The 20,008-nt window shown below is 45.2% G+C and overlaps 1 protein-coding gene across 1 annotated transcript in view; it reads left to right on the forward strand.

Moving 5' to 3' along the window:
* LOC135555723 (zinc finger protein 385C-like) overlaps positions 1–20,008 on the forward strand; it is a 231,628-nt gene that overhangs the window by 174,556 nt on the left and 37,064 nt on the right. The window contains 1 exon segment of the mRNA XM_064988411.1: positions 19,822–19,964. Coding sequence (XP_064844483.1) covers positions 19,822–19,964 — 143 coding nt within the window.

The following is a 20,008-nucleotide window of genomic DNA, read 5'->3' on the forward strand; positions in this document are numbered from 1 at the left end:
GATAAGGGAGAAGCATAGAAATAGAGAGAGACAGAAGATGTCTACACAACCAACCTCCACTGCTGGGCTGTCAGCGGTCCTGTCCTGTGTCAAGACAGTCTTTACTGTAGTGTGGAAGAAACCGGTTCGCTCAGGAACTGATAGCATATGTGTAATTATGTGTTTGACATTGAATTGTGTACACTGTGTGTGTGCGTGTGTGCATCTGTGTTGTTGTTTGTTTCCTGGCTCGGGCCCTCCATTTGTCCAAGCCATACTCTCACCTTTGTTCAGCTGCATATGCTGTTGGAGGTGAAACCAAAATGAGCCTAATCAATCTATCTGGCGTCCATAAGGCACGGCACTGCTCGTTTCAAATTAAGTCCCCCAGATGTGCTTCTGTAGATTAATCTCAGCGCTCACAAGCAATTATTCTGACAGCGACGCTGAGGCATGAGGCATTTTTGAAACAATTAGAGCCCAGTTCGGTCAAAATGAGCTCGTTCATTTTCCAACCTCCGCCGGTGATTGCGAGGGAAGGCATTTTAAAGAGCTGTAGTCACGTAGTTTGTTTCCTACCGCCGCAGCATGTCCTTCAAGCGACCTATTGGGTAAATACACGAGGTGTGACCAGACAAGACACTTGACACGGTTTACAGTTGATGAGGCTGGTATTTATTTACATGTAGTTGTTTCAGTTTGGACACTGATGGCTGAGGATTAGCTGTGGACATTTTGATGTTTTTTTTTTATTTAACTGTCAACTAACCATCCAACTGCTGCAATGAATTGCTTGGCAAACGAACTGGAATTTTAATTGACAAAAAGTCTAGATTCTGGAATATTTTAGAAGTGATTTTAGACTTAATTTTGGTCAATAGGTAATCATCAACTCTCCTCCCAAATATGTCGGACATGTCGTACTGTGGTGGCAGAATGTCAAGTTTTCCACAACAGTACTGTGCTGGTTGATTGTTCCCAGGGTTATACTGTAGTATATATACTGTGGTTATACTCCTTCCATCTCCTAGTACCGCATTGGGCCCAGTTAAAGGAACCTTCAGAGCAGTACTAAGGCCACAGTAGGCTACATGAAGAGAACAAGGCCCGGTGTCTCTGGCTTGCCTTGCCTTGCTAGCTTCATGTAGAGTTGAAAAAGTGAAGAAAACCCCACTCAGCCTGCAGCTAGGACTTAACAAGAACAAAGCTTTGCCTTTTTATAGCAAGTACAGATTTCCATTAAGACTTATAATTGGCCGTAGATGTACGCCTAAGAGAGGAATTCAAATTGAGTGTTAAACGGAAGGGGAGAAAACAAAGAGCCTGGAAATGGGGTGAGGTTTAAGAAGAGAGTGAAAATAGAGAGGCAAATAGGCATGGAGACTAATCAGTGAGTAATTTCATGACAAAGGCAAGGTATCGGTGCCTTCGGGTTCTTTCAGGAAGATGGAACCTTTCTGGAACAAACAGCAGAAGCCACGACAGCAACAAACAGTGTTCCCTAGTTTCCTATGTCATCCTATGCCATCTAAGCTATACAAATACTTATCTATTGTAAGATATACAGTAGATAGGTATTTGTGCTTCTTAGCTTCTGTCCCATTTCCTGTGATTCATTACCAGAAGGTCATATAACCCATCTAAATAAACACTTTGAATGCGCGTTCTTCTTGCACGCAGAACGCTGTGTGTTGTTCATTCATTTTGAAGTACTTTTCTCCCGTTTGTTACCTTAGTGTTCTGAGATCAGTTGCAAAGAATGGCACAAATTCGACGGGACTTATACAAATTCGACGGGACTTCAAATAGAGGTATGGAATGTCAAGGGAACTGTAGCCTACTGTTCAGATGGGTTAAATGGAAACTGAAATCTGGACACTGACTCTGTCCATAACCTCTCACATAGCCTTTAACATGAACTCCTGCAGAATTAAGCATTTCTTGCAGTTAAATGACACACCAAATGAAGGCAACATTTTGACTAAATATGATTTCTTTCTTTCAGCCTTTTAAAGAGAATGTGAATGCTGAGTTAGATGCCACCTGTCGAGGTGCTGTCTCTATCAGCATCATAAAATCTGATAGTATTTCAACCACATGAAATAGGCATTCAAGCCGAACTGAAATCATATCAGAATGTTGTTTTCACAGCTTTCTACTTCCTTACAACCGGTCAAGCTGATGTCATCTGTACATTTTGCACAGAAAATAATTTTGCCCAGACCCTAAACGTATTTGCTCTGTGAAAGAAGATGACAGAGAGAACTTTACAGAACTTTGTTCATTCTATCGATTTATGTATCTAACTATAGAAAAGTTGACTAACAAATAGCTGTAACGGGTTTCTTCTTCCTCCACTGAGGAGGAGTAGTAGGAAGGATCGGAGGACCAAAATGCAGCGTGGTATTTATCCATAATGGGATTGAATGGAAAATGAATACAAAATACAAAAGAACAAGAGAATCAAAATGAAAACCCGAAACAGTCCCGAATGGTGCAAACACTGAAACGGAAAAATAATCACCCACATCTCAAAGGTGAAACCAGGCTACCTAAGTATGGTTCTCAATCGGGGACAACGATTGACAGCTGCCTCTGATTGAGAACCATACCAGGCCAAACACAGAACTACCAAATCATAGAAAAAAGAACATAGACTGCCCACCCCAATTCACGCCCTGACCATACTAAAACAAAGACAAAACAAAGGAACTAAGGTCAGAACGTGACAATAGCCTACCAAAATGTTGGAAATTATAAGCAGAAACATATCTAAATCAGGCCCCAAAATGTAAAAAACACTTTATTACTTTATTACATAGAGTTGGGTGGTTATTAGCAATTGCGGATGTTTGCGGGTGGACAACCAGCTGACCCGTGCACCACTAGTGTGTGTGTGTGACTGTTCACTCTCTCTCTCTCTCTCTCTCTCACACTTCTCTCTCATCAGTGTAGAGATATACAGTGCCTTGCAAAAGTATTCATCCCCTTGGCGTTTTTTCCTATTTTGTTGCATTACAACCTGTAATTTAAATTGATTTTTATGTTGATTTCATGTAATGGTCAATAATCCAAATTGTTGAAGTGAAATGAAAAAGAAATCCTTAAAAAAATGTAATACGGAAAAGGGGTGCGTGCATATGTATTCACCCCCTTTGCTATGAAGCCACTAAATAAGATCTGGTGCAACCAATTACCCTCAGAGGTCACATAATGTGTTATATTGCACACAGGTGGACTTTATTTAAGTGTCACATGACCTGTCACATCATCTCAGTATATATACACCTGTTCTGAAAGGCTCCAGAGTCTGCAACACCACTAAGCAAAGGGCACCACCAAGCAAGCGGCAGCATGAAGACCAAGGAGCTCTCCAAACAGGTCAGGGACAAAGTTCTGGAGAAGTACAGATCAGGGTTTGGTTATAAAAAAATAGCCAAAACTTTAAACATCCCACGGAGCACCATTACATCCATTATTAAAAAATGGAAAGAATATGGCACCACAACAAACCTGCCAAGAGAGGGCCGCCCACAAAAAGAGTGCCGCCCACCAAAACTCACAGACCAGGCAAGGAGGGCATTAATCAAAGAGGCAACAAAGAGACAGTGGAGATTGGAACATCTGTCCATAGGACCACTTTAAGCCAAACACTCCACAGAGCAGGGCTTTACAGAAGAGTGGCCAGAAAAAAAGCCTTTGCTTAAAGACAAAAATAAGCAAGCACGTTTGGTGTTCACCAAAAGGCATATGGGAGACTCCCCAAACATATGGAAGAAGGTACTCTGGTCAGATGAGACTGAAATTGAGCTTTTTGTCCATCAAGGAAAATGTTATGTCTGGCACAAACCAAACACCTCATCACCCCGAGAACATCATCCCCACAGTAAAGCATGGTGGTGGCAGCATCATGCTGTAGGGATGTTTTTAATTGTCAGGGACTGGGAAATTGGTCCGAATTGAAGGAATGATGAATGGCACTAAATACAGGAAAATTCTTGAGGGAAACTCATTTCAGTCTTCCAGAGATTAGAGACTGGGACGGGGGTTCACCTTCCAGCAGGACAATGACCTGAAGCATACTGCTAAAGCAACACTTGAGTGGTTTAAGGGGAAACATTTAAATGTCTTGGAATGGCCTAGTCAAAGCCCAGACCTCAATCAAATTGAGAATCTGTGGTATGACTTATTAAAGATTGCTGTACACCAGCGAAACCCATCCAACTTGAAGGAGCTGGAGCAGTTTTGCCTTGAAGAATGGGCAACAATCCCTGTGGCTAGATGTGCCAAGCTTATAGAGACATACACCAAGGTACTTGCAGCTGCAAAAGGTGGCTCTACAAAGTATTGACTTTGGGGGGGTGAATAATTATGCACGCTCAAATTCTGTTTTTTTCTTGTTTGTTTCACAATAAAAAATATTTTGCATCTTCAAAGTGGTAGGCATGTTGTGTAAATCAAATGATACAACTCCCCAAAAAAACATTTAAATTCCAGGTTGTAAGGCAAAAACATAGGAAAAATTCCAAGGGGGTTGAATACTTTCGAAAGCCACTGTATTTAGCAAGCAACCTCTTGCTCATACTTATTTTCACCAACCTCAAATCCTACTTGTCCTCCAATCGAGGACCCTCGGCTGGACAACCGTGGCTAATCAGTCTATAATGGAGATGTCACCGTTGGCATGACGGCAGAGTGATGGTCGGCCGCTCAGCTTGAAATGTATTAATGTAAAAAAACATTAAGCAGTTAATGCCACTTCCACAAATGACTCAATTTGCTGAGGAAATGAACCTAACCTGAGCTCCTGTCAATCCTACAGAGATTCCCTGGGCCTGGGAGTGTAGCCCATCTGTACGAGAGGCACATTTATCGTTCCTATCCATTAAATGTGTGTGATGGGCTCCTGCTAAACATAATCCATCATCAAGTAGTAGACTCTGTGAAACGTATTTTGAATTCGTTTTGACACACCAATAATGTGTGCAATGTATGGTGGTAATGAAGGTTAGGTAATGATGATATAAGCTTTACGCTAACCACTTCCTTTATGAATGTTAAAGCTATGTATGCAGATTACCTCTGATGACTTAGAGGACCTTTTAAAGGTGCTACGCATAGGATTTGATAGAATTTTTGCATTGTCATTTCAGAAAATGTACATAATATTATACCAGCTTCTAACAGCTTGTAAAAACAATATATTATATTTAAGTAATACTGTGAAACACGATAATTCCACTATTAGCACCAGATATGGACATTTTCTGAAATTTAAAATGCTAATTAAAAAAAAAGAAATCCTATGTGTAGTACCTTCAAGAAGCACCACTATTTTAGACCTATAAACATCTGCTCCTGCCTGGAGGTAGGGCCCATCACTATCTCTCAAAAAGGAGGAGAGCAGATAAGAAACTGCAGGCATACTTACTTAAAATTATTGCCCTCAAAAAAGGAAAGAAAACATTTATTTTTCTGAGGTTGTTTTTCTGTTTATCGACATGCTGAAATTTCGTGTACAGCTGCTTCTACAGAGCTATAGCCATCCGTGGGCGCCATTCTGCATAGATTAATGCATTTGATATGTCCTCCTTCTCCTATTTTCCTTCTCCTGGTTTAGTGCTAGAAATCATAACTGTCTCCTCTCCGTGGCTGGGGCTCTGCTCTCCCCTCACGGAGCTGTGCAGGGGGGAGCTGGGCAATTTGTTTCTGGATGGCTCCAGGCTTATCGGCTCTGCTCGACAGATGGCCCGCCTGCCTGCCTTCTCTCCTCTCCTCAGGTTCGGGTTGGGGGTAGACGCGCACTTCTCTTTTTGTTGCGCCTGACAAAGCTCATTACAGGTGCTCCTAGGGAGAGACGACGTCTCCACGAGGACCTGTTACCCCCGCCGAACCCCGCGCCGCCGCTCTCTCTCGCCGTGGAGTGCCGCCGACACGTAGCCAAAGAGACAAAAACCCATTTGGGAGTTTCAGTATGGTTGAGTGATACTGGACACATTCTCAAGGCTCACAGGTTACAGACACATAGGGAGAGAAGGCCTAGTCTACAACAATACAACACCACTGAACAACTGGCATATATGATGAAGAGGATAGTGAGGATTTCTACAAAGTAAAAGCCACTGTCATGCCCTGATCTGTTTCACCTGGTCCTGTGATTGTCTCCACCCCCTCCAGGTGTCGCTTATTTTCCCCAGTGTATTTATCCATGCGTTTCCGGTCTCTCTGTGCCAGTTCATCTTGTATGTTTAGTCAAGTCAACCAGCGTGTTTTTTCCGTACTCCTTTTCTGTTCTCTTTTTACAGTGCTCCCAGTTCTGACCCCTGCCTGACCCTGGACCACATTTCTGCCTTCCTGACCTTGATTCTGCTTGCCCTTCCGTACCTATTGGACTCTGATCTGGTTTTGACCTTTTTGCCTGTCCACGACCATTCTCTTGCCTACCCCTTTGGATTAATAAACATTGTAAGACTCCAACCATCTGCCTCTTGTGTCTGCATCTGGGTCTCGCCTTGTGCCTTGATAGCCGCATTTAACGAAGACGTTAACTGTAGGAAATAATATATATATTATTTAACCTTTATTTAACTAGGCAAGTCAGTTGAGAACAAATTCTTATTTACAATGACGGCCGACATGGTATGTTTCATATAGGCTATTCATTCATCGTAATGATATTTTCCATCAAATGTTCAATCAACGGCTTAGCGAAACATGAACTGACTATATCTCTGGGTCGTGTTTGAAGAGACCTGCCAGCGTTTCTCCTCATAATTGGATTTAAGCTATAACCTTGTGGTTAGTCAATAGCAGCAACACAAGCAGAAGCTGATGTTTGTGTGATAACGCCAACATGGCAGAGTGGTAGCGTCACAGGCCAGGGGCTGTTATTGATCCTATTTAAACTGCTGTCTCGCTTCATCTTTTATTCATTGGCTTTGGTTCATTTACTTATGCACCTTAAAACATGGAGTAATGCGGAGCAGCCCGAGGCGTTGTTTCACTCTGATTCTCCACTCTTCTGCTCTTATCATCCCTTCTGCTCAGGGCTTCTCAGATTCTCAGATAGGGAAGATTGTAATGGGATGAAGACAGTGTGATGTCTATTTATAAAGCATAGCATCATGCCACAACAGATGGGAATCTGTCTGTACAGGCTGACAGTAATTGGTGTTGGGGGATAAAGTATGTCTTTAAACACTGTGACACTAAGGCTTTGTTCATCCTGTCTTTCTTGGGGTTTATTATGAGGACCATGACCATGGTGGGTCACTCTTTATTAGGATAGATACTCTACAGATGGTCATATTGTTATTGTGAACTGGAAATGTCTAGGAGCAACAACGGCTCAGCCGCAAAGTGGTAGTCCACACAAGCTCACAGAACGGGATCGCCGAGTGCTGAAGAGCATAGCGCGTAAAAATCGTCTGTCCTTGCAACACTCCCTACCTAGTTCCAAGCTGCCTCTGGAAGCATCATCAGCACAATAACTGTTTGTCGGGAGCTTTGTGAAATGGATTTCAATGGCCCGAGCAGCCGCACACAAGCCTTAGCTCATCATGCACAATGCCAAGGAGTAGTGTAAAGCTTGCCGCCTTTAAACTCTGGAGCAGTGGAAACGCCTTCTCTGGAGTGATGAATCACTCTGGACGAATCTGGGTTTGGCGGATGCCAGGAAAACGCTACCTGCCCGAATGCATAGTGACCAATTTAAAGTTTGGTGGAGGAGGAATAATGGTCTGGGGCTGTTTTTCATGGTTTGGGCTAGGCCCCTTAGTTCCAGTGAAGGGAAATCTTAACGCTACAGCATACAATGACATTCTACACAATTCTGTGCTTCCAACTGCCTGGCAACAGTTTGGGGAAGGACCTTTCCTGTTTTAGCATGACAATTCCCCCATTGCTCAAAGCGAGATCCATACAGAAATGGTTTGTCGATCGTTGTGGAAGAACTTGACTGGCCTGCACAGAACCCTGACCTCAACCCCATCAAACACCTTTGGGATGAATTGGAATGCTGCCAGGCCTAATCACCCAATATCAGTCCCCGATCTCACAAATGCTGTTGTGGCTGAATGGAAGTAAATCCCCGCAGCAATGGTCCAACATCTAGTAGAAAGCCTTCCCAGAAGAGTGGAGGCCGTTATAGCAGCAAAGGGGGGACCAACTCCATATTAATGAGATGTTCGACGAGCATGTGTCCACATACTTTTGACCATGTAGTGTATCTGTTGCTCCAGAGTGGCGCAGCGGTCTAAGGCACTTCATCTCAGTGCTAGAGGCGTCACTATAGACACCCTGGTTCGATTCCAGGGTGTATCACAGCTGGCTGTGATTGGGAGTCCCATAGGGCGGCGAACAATTGGCCCAGCGTCGTCTGGGTTTGGCCGGTGTAGGTCGTCATTGTAAATAAGAATTTGTTCTTAACTGACTTGCCTGGTTAAATAAAATAAGTACAAACAAAATTAGCAACTGCTTGCTAAGGTTAGGGTTAGGATAACGATTAATGTTAGGGTTAGTGCCCAGGGTTAGGGATAATAGATAGTTAGTTGAAATGTTACTGATAGTGTGTAGATCGCCTGTAGAGCAGGGATCATCACCTAGATTCAGCTGCGGGATGATTATTTTCTTGAGCGGATGATCAGAGGGTCGGTATCTAATCACAAATAACTTGTAGGTTGCAAATTGACCGCAAGACGCCCAACAGATATAATATTTGACTAAAATATAATAATTCAAACCTTTGCTTACATTTTATATAAGATCACATATACAGTATCTCTCTATTATGCGTGAGAATACTTTGGAACAGATTTCCAAAATTGTAATCACTGGGAACTGATTGTATGATGTTTTCACAGTCTTTTATGTCTGACAATAAAAATTCAAAATGCTTACATTTTTTTCATCAGAAAACTTGAGGTGGGGGGGGCAAATAAAATGCCCCGGGGGCCAAATCCGGCCTCCGGCCTGCCATTTGGGGAACCCTGATGTAGAGCATCTGCAGATGGACTCTCCAAATAAATTGTTAATCCAGGGTGCAGGGGCTGGTTGAGTATCAACTTTTACAACCCAATGGTTAGGATTTGGCGCTCTCGTCGCCACGGCCCGGGTTCGATTCCCAGTCAGGGAGCTACTCCTTGGGCGTCTGAGTGGCTCAGCGGTCTAAGGCACTGCATCTCAGTGCTAGAGCCGTCACTACAGACCCTGGTTCGATCCCGGGCTGTATAACAACCGGCCGTGATCAGGAGTCCCATAGGGTGGTGCACAATTGGCCCAGCGTTGTCTGGGTTAGGGGAGGGTTTGGCTGGGTTAGGGGAGGGTTTGGCTGGGGTAGGGGAGGGTTTGGCTGGGGTAGGGGAGGGTTTGGCTGGGGTAGACTTTCATTGTAAAATAAGAATTTGTTCTTAACTGACTTGCCTGGTTAAAATATATAAAATATAAAATCCCCACCTTGCCCAACATTTGTTGCATCCTACTGTACACTCTTCTCCTTCATTGAAGGGCACTCCTACTGTGCCAGTCCCACCCTCACCTCAACATATTCCTTTAGGAAGCATCAAAAGGAGCCTGAGAGGCAGACAGACAGTGTTAGTGGAGTTCATATTCACATGGGTGACTATCTGACTTTGAACCTCTCAAAGACCCTGTAACAGGGAAGGGTGCGTTTCCCTCCCTCTTGAGTGTACCCTATTTTCCAATGGCAGGTCAAACTGTGCCTAGCCATGTGTTAAATCAGGTCGCATGGATGCTTCTGTCACCTCCCACTAGCAGCAGAAATAGTTTTTGGAGATGAAGGAGATAGAAGGTGAAAGGAGGGCAGAACGAAGCAGGGGGAAGTAGTTTTCAACAACCAATTACCTCACTGGTTTCCTGGAGAAAATGCAGTAACCTAGTTAGGTTGGTGGAAGTGGTTGTGTAAATGTGTTTCTCCTTGTTGAAGAACAGGAAATGTGCTTCTCCTTGTTGAAGAACAGGAAATGTGCTTCTCCTTGTTGAAGAACAGGAAATGTGCTTCTCCTTGTTGAAGAACAGGAAATGTGCTTCTCCTTGTTGAAGAACAGGAAATGTGCTTCTCCTTGTTGAAGAACAGGAAATGTGCTTCTCCTTGTTGAAGAACAGGAAATGTGCTTCTCCTTGTTGAAGGAAATGTGCTTCTCCTTGTTGAAGAACAGGAAATGTGCTTCTCCTTGTTGAAGAACAGGAAATGTGCTTCTCCTTGTTGAAGAACAGGAAATGTGCTTCTCCTTGTTGAAGAACAGGAAATGTGCTTCTCCTTGTTGAAGAACAGGAAATGTGCTTCTCCTTGTTGAAGAACAGGAAATGTGCTTCTCCTTGTTGAAGAACAGGAAATGTGCTTCTCCTTGTTGAAGAACAGGAAATGTGCTTCTCCTTGTTGAAGAACAGGAAATGTGTTTCTCCTTGTTGAAGAACAGGAAATGTGTTTCTCCTTGTTGAAGAACAGGAAATGTGCTCTTTATCTGCCCTTCAGTTGTCTATCTTGTGGTGTTTCAGGGTCCATTCCAGCTTTGACACTAAACAGGGAGTGTCACTTAACAAAGTAGTGAGAAAATGTAGTTCTGTTAACAACGGACAATCACACACTTGATTAAACAGCCATTTCTGAGAGGGAGGTGAGGACGGGAGATCAGTTCTGCACAAATAAACTCTGCAGTGCTGTCACATAAGCCATAAACCCCTCCCACACACACACACACACACACACACACACACGCACACGCACACGCACATGCACACATACACAGTCATAGACAAAATATACAAATAGTTATACACTGTTATAACACACATATACACACAACACATACAGTTATACACTTAATAATACGTACACTGTCTGCACTACCAACACAACACAAGTGACCCAGAAAAATAAGAGAAAAATAAATTCCAAACAGCTTTAAAAGAGGGAGGGAGGGAACGGTCTGTTCAATACTCTCTGACAGCACAGCAGCATGGAGAAATTCTCTTTGACTCTCTGTGACTCGAAAGGGATTTCAGATTGCGTGTCATTCAGGGGGTTTACACACCATGTGTACTCTCCTTGTGTTCTTCTGCATCAGACACAAACAGACTAAACTCCCAGCCTTCCTCTGTCTGACTTCACTGTAATAGAATATTATGGGTGAGATTGTTAACTCAGCATCGTTAAAAGAAACAAATATACTTCTGTTAATTTCATGCAGGAAAAGAGAATCAATTGGCCAGAACACTGAGCTATTATATCCTTCATTATCCATGGACCATGCGCTGTTCCATCTAATCAACTTCAGATCACATTTTAAACTCAGGTTTTCATTATGCTTGAAGGAGAGTATGGACAGTGAGAGGGAGAAATGGAGAGAGAAATGGAGAGATAGAGAGAGCGTCGATGGGAGTCTTTAATTAAAGCTGATTATGCTTAATGTTCTCCGTCCATGCAGTAATGACTCCCGTGGTAGTCCTCACACAACCTCGGGATCAAGCGGAAGTTAATTGGCTGTTAAGACTCTCCCTTTCTTTCCCTCTCAGTCCATCTTTTCCCCCCTCTTTCTCTCCTTCAGAGGAATCGGAGTGGATGACCGCTGGTGTCTTTTCGGTATTTTAATTGCTCCTATGGCTATAAGCTATGAGAACATCTCCAAACTGTCTCACTGGGCTCAGAGCCACTTTAACATACAATACAGTACATGGGCTAATCTTAGGTATTTTATGGCTTCTAACGGTTGCATCCCAAATGGCACTCTTCCCTATTTAGTGCACTTTTGACTAGAATCCTACCTTGTCACATCCTGTCCTATCAGTGCATGGTCTGATGCAGGCTGTGGCTGCCTATTAGGGGCTCAGGGGGGACAGGGCCTGGCATGAGCAACAGCCTTGTGACTGGGACGGTGCATGTCACTCCTCGTCCCTTAGTGTGCACATTTGGTAAGCTATGATGAAGAACTCCGTCAAGATCTTAGGAGAACACACACACAGACTGCGGGGGTAGTGGTGGGGATGTTTTGGAGTTATAAAACAATAATTGTATTATCTTATTAGCATAAAAGAACTGGGCTCGCACTCACATGCTCTTACTGTGATACTGGCCCTTCACTAAAGGAGCATGTTTTCTCCCTTTAATGGAATCCATGGACAAAGCATCGGGCCTACATTCCTACATGAGTTCCATTTACCCAGCTGGATATGACAGTTTATCTGACAGAATACAGGACATTACTCAGCAGTCAATAGCACTGAAGCATTTGAAACCTGAGTTAGTGTCAGCGGTGTATTCATGTGGCTGTGATTGTCCTTGGGGCTTTTGGCAATCAGTCTAGAGCCCATGTCTTTTACCACAGTGACTAGTCTCAGTGACAAAGCCATAAACAAAAGACACATCCAGCTCAGGATCTGAATGAATTTCCCTTCCCACAGTACAATACAGGACATTAATGTTGGACATTCAGTCATGTTTTTATGTCCTTTATGTCAACCTTGCTGAAGGACACAGCAGCAGTAGTGATGTCCATAGGGCATTATTCCACCCCTGCCACCCTCAGGTCTCTGTCTCCCTGTCCACTCCACCACATGGAGGTCCTCTACAGCCTGCGGACGCATCTTTAGGAGCCTGCTGTCATCCTTGTGTTGTCCTGCAGCAGAGAGAGAGAGAGAGAGAGAGAGAGAGAGAGAGAGAGAGAGAGAAATTACAAAGGGCTGTAAATAGGCATGTAGCCTTTCCTCTCTCCTTCCTTCCCCACATCCTCTACCACTCAATGGGATTTAGGGAGGTTTGAGGGGTAGTGGGGGAATAAGTAGTATAGCTGTTATGAGTGCTGGACCAGTAACCGAAAAGTCACTGGTTTGAATCCCCTAGGTGAAAAAGCTGTCAACGTGCCCTTGAGCAAGGTACTTTACCATAATTGATCCTGTAAGTTGACCAAAATGCATATCATTAGAAAGACAAAAGGGGAGGGGCTTACACAAAAGCCAGAAAATACTGTACCAGTCAAAATTTGGACACACCTACTCATTCAAGGGTTTTTATTTATTTTACTATTTTCTACATTGTAGAGTAATAGTGAAGACATCAAAACTATGAAATAACACATGGAATGAAGTAGTAAACAAAAAAGTGTTAAACAAATCAAAATCGATTTTTGATTTTAGATTCTTCAAAGTAGCCACCCTTTGCCTTGATGACAGCTTTGCACACTCTTGGCATTCTCTCAACCAGCTTCGCCTGGAATGCTTTTCCAACAGTCTTGAAGGAGTTCCCACATATGCTGAGCATGGTTGGCTGCTTTTCCTTCACTCTGCAGTCCAACTCATCCCGAACTATCAGGAATCAAGGGAAGACCCAGATGCAGACACGTCGAATTGACAATGGTTTAATATTCCAACAGGCGCAGGCAATAGACTTGTCAAGGCAGCCAGGGGTCAGTAGACCAGTTAATGAGGGGTTTGTGTCGCTGGAGCCAGGAGAATCCCAATACCACGAGAATCTGAGGGGACTTGATGAGGAGGAACTGTATAGCCTCACTGTGGTTCCCTGACACACGTATGTTGATGGGAGTGGTGTTGTGGGTGACTTGGCCTATAGAGCGCCCGTCCAGCACTCTAACGTACATGGGAATGGAGAGGGGCTGAGTGGGGATGTTCAACTCAGACGCCAGGGTTGCGTCCATAAAGCTCTCGTTGGCCCCAGAGTCTCCCCACAACAAAATGGCATGAAAGGGGTTCGAGCAAGGGAAGCAGGAATGTTCTCCATATGGCCCACCAGAGTACCTACTCCTACTGGTGAGCCTGGTTTCTTTGAAGGACAAGAGGACACGAAATTACCAAGAGTCCTGCAATACAGACTTTTCATGTTGATCCTGTATTGTCGTTCCGCTGGCGACAGCCCAGCTCTGCCTAGTGGCATAGGCTCAGGAAGCGGTGACTCATCTTCGACAGCCCTCAGGGCTGGTCGGGAAGCCTCAGGTTCTCTTGGCAACAAGACCGTCGGGAGCTTCCGGGATGACTCGGAGGCAAGGTGGGAACCCTGTGCGTGTGATCGAAATCCAAATTCCTCTCCCTCCGTTGTTCCCGTAATAGCCCATCGATACGGATGGTCAAAGCGATGAGGGAATCGAGCTCCGGAGGTAACTCCCTGGCTGCAAGCTCGTCATTGACCTCCCCCGAGACGCTGTGCAGGAACATATCAAACAGTGCCTCTTGATTCCAAGCACATGTGGAAATCCACCACATAATCAGCTACACTGAGGGAGTCCTGCCAAAGCTGGATTAGCTTTCGGGTGGCCTCTTGCCCGGAGAACGGGGCATCAAAGACCTTCCTTACTTCTCCCACAAACCCCTCCAGATAGGACATATGGCCGGCTGTTGTTCCCACACGGCAGTAGGCCAGGTGAGATCCCTCCTGGACATCAGCGTGATGAGGCAGGCTATCTTAGAGCGATCCGAGTGGAAGGAGGAGGGTTGAAGCTCGAAGACGAGGGCACACTGAGCTCGGAATACCCGACAGCTGCTCGGCTCTCCATTGAAGCGTTCCCGGGGGAGGGGGGGGGGAATTGCTGAGGAGCTGTGGGGTTACCACCATGGTAGCCGGCCTCCCAGATAACCCTTGGAATTGCTCCAGCAAACTGTCCAACGCCGGTCATGGCGTTCAGCCAACGTTTGGACCCCTCCACAAGGACACGAAGCAATTCTTCGTGCCAACCGATGGAGGCTCCCTGGGTGGAGATGGCGTCGCGTTGCTGGCCCGGTCTGCTGGGTCAATCATGACCAGTTCCTACTCTCAGGTGTGAAGGTAAGACCCAGATGTGGACACGTAGAATTGATAATGGTTTAATATTCCAACAGGAGCAGGCAATAGACTTGTCAAGACAGGCAGGGGTCAGTAAACTGGAGGTGGGGCAACGGTGTACATGCATACATTGTTTCTATTAAAAACCGCAGTCTAAGGCCTCCCGAGTGGCACAGTGGTCTAAGGCACTCTATCGCAGTGCTTGAGACGTCACTACAGAACCAGGTTCATTCCCAGGCTGTGTCACAACTGGTTGTGACTGGGAGTCACATAGGGCGGCGTACAATTGTCCCAGCGTCGTCTGGGTTAGGGGAGGGTTTGGCTGAGGGGGCTCATCGCACTCTAGCGACTCCTCGTGGCGGGTCGGGCGCCTGCAGGCTGACTTGGGTTGTTAGTTGAACGGTGTTTCCTTCGACACATTGGTACAGCTGGGAGGGTGTGAAGGAGTGCGGTTTCGTGGGTCATGTTTCGGAGGACGCATGACTTGACCATCACCTCTCTCTCGAGCCTGTAGGTAAATTGCAGCGATGAGACAAGATTATAATTGAATCTCAATTGGATATCATGAAATTGAGGGGGGGGGTAAAGCACAGTCTCAATGTGGAAATAGTGTTCTTAATGTAATCACATAATGTTTTTATGAACATCATGCTGTGCCTGATGATGCTAGATGTGTTGTGTAACTGAGTCATGTGTTAAGACGATATGTGTTGTTGTGATGGTCAGTGGAGGAAGAAGATTGTGGATTAAGTTCTAGAGACAGTCAGCACTGTAAGCAGAGTCCTCTTCCACAGACTCGCCTGGACATTCGGTTTTAACACAGAGGTCTTGTTGTCTGGACAGCCACTGATGCATAAACACATCAGAGCCTGCACACAGGCATGTCTTTGGACAGACAACACACACACACAAACACACACTCATTACACACCACATTAAATGAGAATGACGCAATGTGATAGAAGGAGGTTAGCTGTGGCTTCAGGGCCGAATCAGCCTACCCCTCCTCCCTAACACATGTCCACACACACACACACACAAACAAACCCACACACATTTTATTTCCTCCTTCCCTTCTGTTGTATGTATGATGTGTTTGTTTATTGTGTACCTTTATACCTTAATATCGATTTCAGTGGCGTACACCTAGTGCATTCCCATAGGCTTTGAGAATGTGTGTGTGTGCATGCATGCATCCAGGTGTGTGTGTATGTTTATTCCCTCTGTGTGTCATTTGTTTCCTGGATGTGCATGGGTGGAGGTATGTTAGTATGAGTTTTATGTGGTACTCACCTACCACATTTGTCTCCGGTACACGGAGAGCAACCACTCCGTTGTCTGTGGCTGGCTGTTGTAAATTTCTTGATTGCTATGCGTGTGCCTCAGCACGGCGCTAGTCTTATCATCCAAACAGGCAAACAACCAGCCTGTGATTTAATACACTGTATTGGGAGCCACAGAGGGAGAAAGAGGGAGGGACAACTGTCCTCCAAGCTAGGCTAACCCTACTCCTTCACGCGCGTACGTGTGTGACATCTCGCAGTGGAAGGCAGGGGACCACATGACTGGAGTTGATGTCCGCCCTCCATGCCGTCTCTGTGGGCGGAAAACAGACAGCAGTGGGCCGTCCTCACCCAGCACCCAGCCGGGGGCAGACACAGCCAGGCCTCTACCCAGCACAGTGAACATATGCCTGGGGCTCCAGCGTTGCCCCTTTACTCCTCAGCTCCACCGACCAATTATAAAACTAGGCTGCGTCTCAAATGGCACCCTTTCCCCTGTGGGCCCTGGTCAAAAGTAGTGCACTATGTAGGGAATAGGGTGCCATTTGGGACACATAAACAACACTCATCCTGGGGAGGGGCTGGTTGTCAATCTGATATCAAACCCTGAGGCAGACGGCTGTCAGGACTGCTGCCTTCCCCATTGTTATTCTGTCACATCCTTCATACATGCATACATACATACATACATACATACATACATACATACATACATACATACATACATACATACATACATACATACATACATACATACATACATACATACATACATACATACATACATGTTATCATACCTGTCTTGTGTAATATATACTGAATAGCTAGTCTTCACACGTTGTTTTATATGGCTATATTATATTATAGGTCCTTGGATTTGTGAAGACAGTGGTACTATGTATAAGGTCTCACCTCTTGATCTGCTGTTTGTTCAAATCAAAAATATTTGGTCACATGCAGATGTTAATGCGAGTGTAGCGAAATACTTGTGCTTCTAGTCCGACAGTGCAGTAATATCTAACAAGTAATCTAACAAATTCACAACGACTACCTTATATACACAATGTCTGGGGATGGAATAAGAATATGTGCATATAAATATATGGATGTGCGACTGCCGTGCGGCATAGGCAAGATGCAATAGATTGTATAAAATACAGTATATACAAATGAGATGAGTAATGTAGGATATATAAACATGATTAAAGTGACATTATTTAAAGTGACTAGTGATACCATTAATACATCAATTTATTAAAGTGTCCAGTGATTTGAGTCTGTATGTTAGTGATGGCTGTTTAACAGTCTGATGGCCTTGAGATGGAAGCTGTTTTTCATTCTCTCAGTCCCAGCTTTGATGCACCTGTACTGACCTCGCCTTCTGGATAATAGTGGGGTGAACAGGCAGTGGCTCGGGGGGTTGCTGTCCTTGATGATCTTTTTGGCTTTCCTGTGACATCGGGTACAGTAAGTCTCCTGGAGTGCAGGTAGTTTGCCCCCGGTGATGTGTTGTGCAGACCGCACTCCCCTCTGGGGAGCCTTGTGGTTGAGGGCGGTGCAGTTACTGTACTAGGTGGTGACACAGCCCGACAGGATGCTCTTGATTGTACATCTTTAGAAGTTTGTGAGGGTTTTAGGTGACAAACCAAATTTCTTCAGCCTCCTGAGTTTGAAGAGGCGCTGTTGCACCTTCTTCGCCATGCTGTCTGTGTAGGTGGACCATTTCAGTTTGTCTGTGATGTGTAGGCCAAGGAACTTTTTTTCCACTACTGTCCTGTCAATGTGGATAGGGGGGTGCTCCCTCTGCTGTTTCCTGAAGTCCATGATCATCTCCTTTTGTTTTGTTGAAGTTTAGTGAGGGGTTATTTTCCTGACACCACACTCCGAGGGCCTTCACCTCCTCCCTGTAGGCTGTGTTGTCATTGTTGGTAATCAAGCCTACCACTGTAGTGTCGTCTGCAAACGTGATTATTGAGTTGGAGGTGTGCCTGACCACGCAGTCATCGGTGAACAGGGAAAACAGGAGAGGTCTGGGAACACACCCTTGTGGGGCCCCAGTGTTGAGGATCAGCTGAGTGGAGATGATGTTTCCTACCTTCACCAACTGTGGGCCACCCGTCAGAAAGTCCAGGACCCAGTTGCACAGGGCGGGGTCGAGACCCAGGGTATCAAGCTTAACCTTTCCCCTCGACAACATTCCGCTGAAAAGGCAGCGCGCGAAATTCAAAAATATTTTTTAGAAATATGTAACTTTCACACATTAACAAATCCAATACAGCAAATGAAAGATAAACATCTTTCGAGGTCAATCTCTTCTGTTTCTAAAGGTGTGTGTTATTACGAGGTCAATCTCTTCTGTTTCTAAAGGTGTGTGTTATTACGAGGTCAATCTCTTCTGTTTCTAAAGGTGTGTGTTATTGTGTCCTGATATTTCCTCATCCTCCTATCATATCCATGGTGTGTGTTGTAATGGTGTATTGCATTGCGCATGCTCAGGGCAGGTCTGGTGACCCAGAGATGATACTGATGATTGATCCTGGCGGTGGGATAAGTACCCAGCGCAGCACCGACCCACTGAAACGCAGCCAGCTGGAAAATTAGAAATCTCTTCATCCCTGGTCCATTTGATATCCGGTATCATCTTCCCAGGTCATACGGGGCAGGCCAGGCACTCCCCTCTCACAGCCAATGAATCTGTAATTAAATGATATGTGCGTGTGTATACATGAGCACCCGGTGCATGTCCTTGAAGGATTAGCTCTGGCAGTGGGGTGATAGGATGTAGGGGGGTTGTGAAGGGGGTTGATCACATGCCCAGCCCCCCCCCCCCCCCCAGTCAGTCTTACACCTTACCTCCCACCTTGCCTCATACCTTACCTCCCACCTTACCTCATACCCTACCTCCCACCTTACCTCATACCTTACCTCATACCTTACCTCATACCTTACCTCACACCTTTTCTCCTACTTTACCTCCCACCTTACCTCACACCTTACGTCACACCTTACCTCATAACTTACCTCCCACCTTCCTCATACCTTACCTCACACCTTTCTCCTACTTTACCTCCCACCTTACCTCCCACCTTACCTCACATCATACCTCATACCTTACCTCACACCTTAATCCTACTTTACCTCACACCTTACCTCACACCTTCTCACACCTTACGTCACACCTTACCTCATACCCTACTTCCCACCTTACCTCACACCTTACCTCACACGTTCTCACACCTTACCTCACACCTTACCTCATACCTTACCTCATACCTTACCTCACACATTTTTTCCTACTTTACCTCCCACCTTACCTCATACCTTACCTCCCACCTTACCTCATACCTTACCTCACACATTTTCTTCTACTTTACATCCCACCTTACCTAATGCCTTACCTCCCACCTTACCTCATACCTTACTTCATACCTAACCTCACACCTTACTCCAACTTTACCTCCCACCTTACCTCACACCTTACCTCATACCTTACCTCCCACCTCATCCCTTACCTCAAACCTTTCGCCACACATTTTCTTCTACTTTACCTCCCACCTTATCTCATACCTTACCTAACACCTTCTCCTACTTTACCTCCCATCTTACCTCACACCTTACCTCACACCTTACCTCACTCTTTACCTCACACCTTACCTCACTCCTTACCTACCAAACACACTGGTAGTGAGAAGAGACAGAAAAAGAGACATCAAAGCGTCTCTCATGATTGTTCTGAGTGTTTGTCTAACCCTGTTGTGTTGTTGTTCCGTCCAGGCACCTCTGCCCAGGGCAACCCCCTCCTGGCCTCCCTGCCTGTTCCGGGACGGCCCCTGCAGCCCCACCTCGACCTCAAGCACTTCCTGCCCTTCAGGCTCAATGGATCGTCCCCCCTCAGCCTCTTCCCTAACTTCAGCACGGTGAGTCACACAGCACGGCATGGCACATCAACATCACCAAGTTA

This window comes from Oncorhynchus masou, chromosome 15, assembly GCF_036934945.1.
Source record: "Oncorhynchus masou masou isolate Uvic2021 chromosome 15, UVic_Omas_1.1, whole genome shotgun sequence".
NCBI lineage: Eukaryota > Metazoa > Chordata > Actinopteri > Salmoniformes > Salmonidae > Oncorhynchus > Oncorhynchus masou.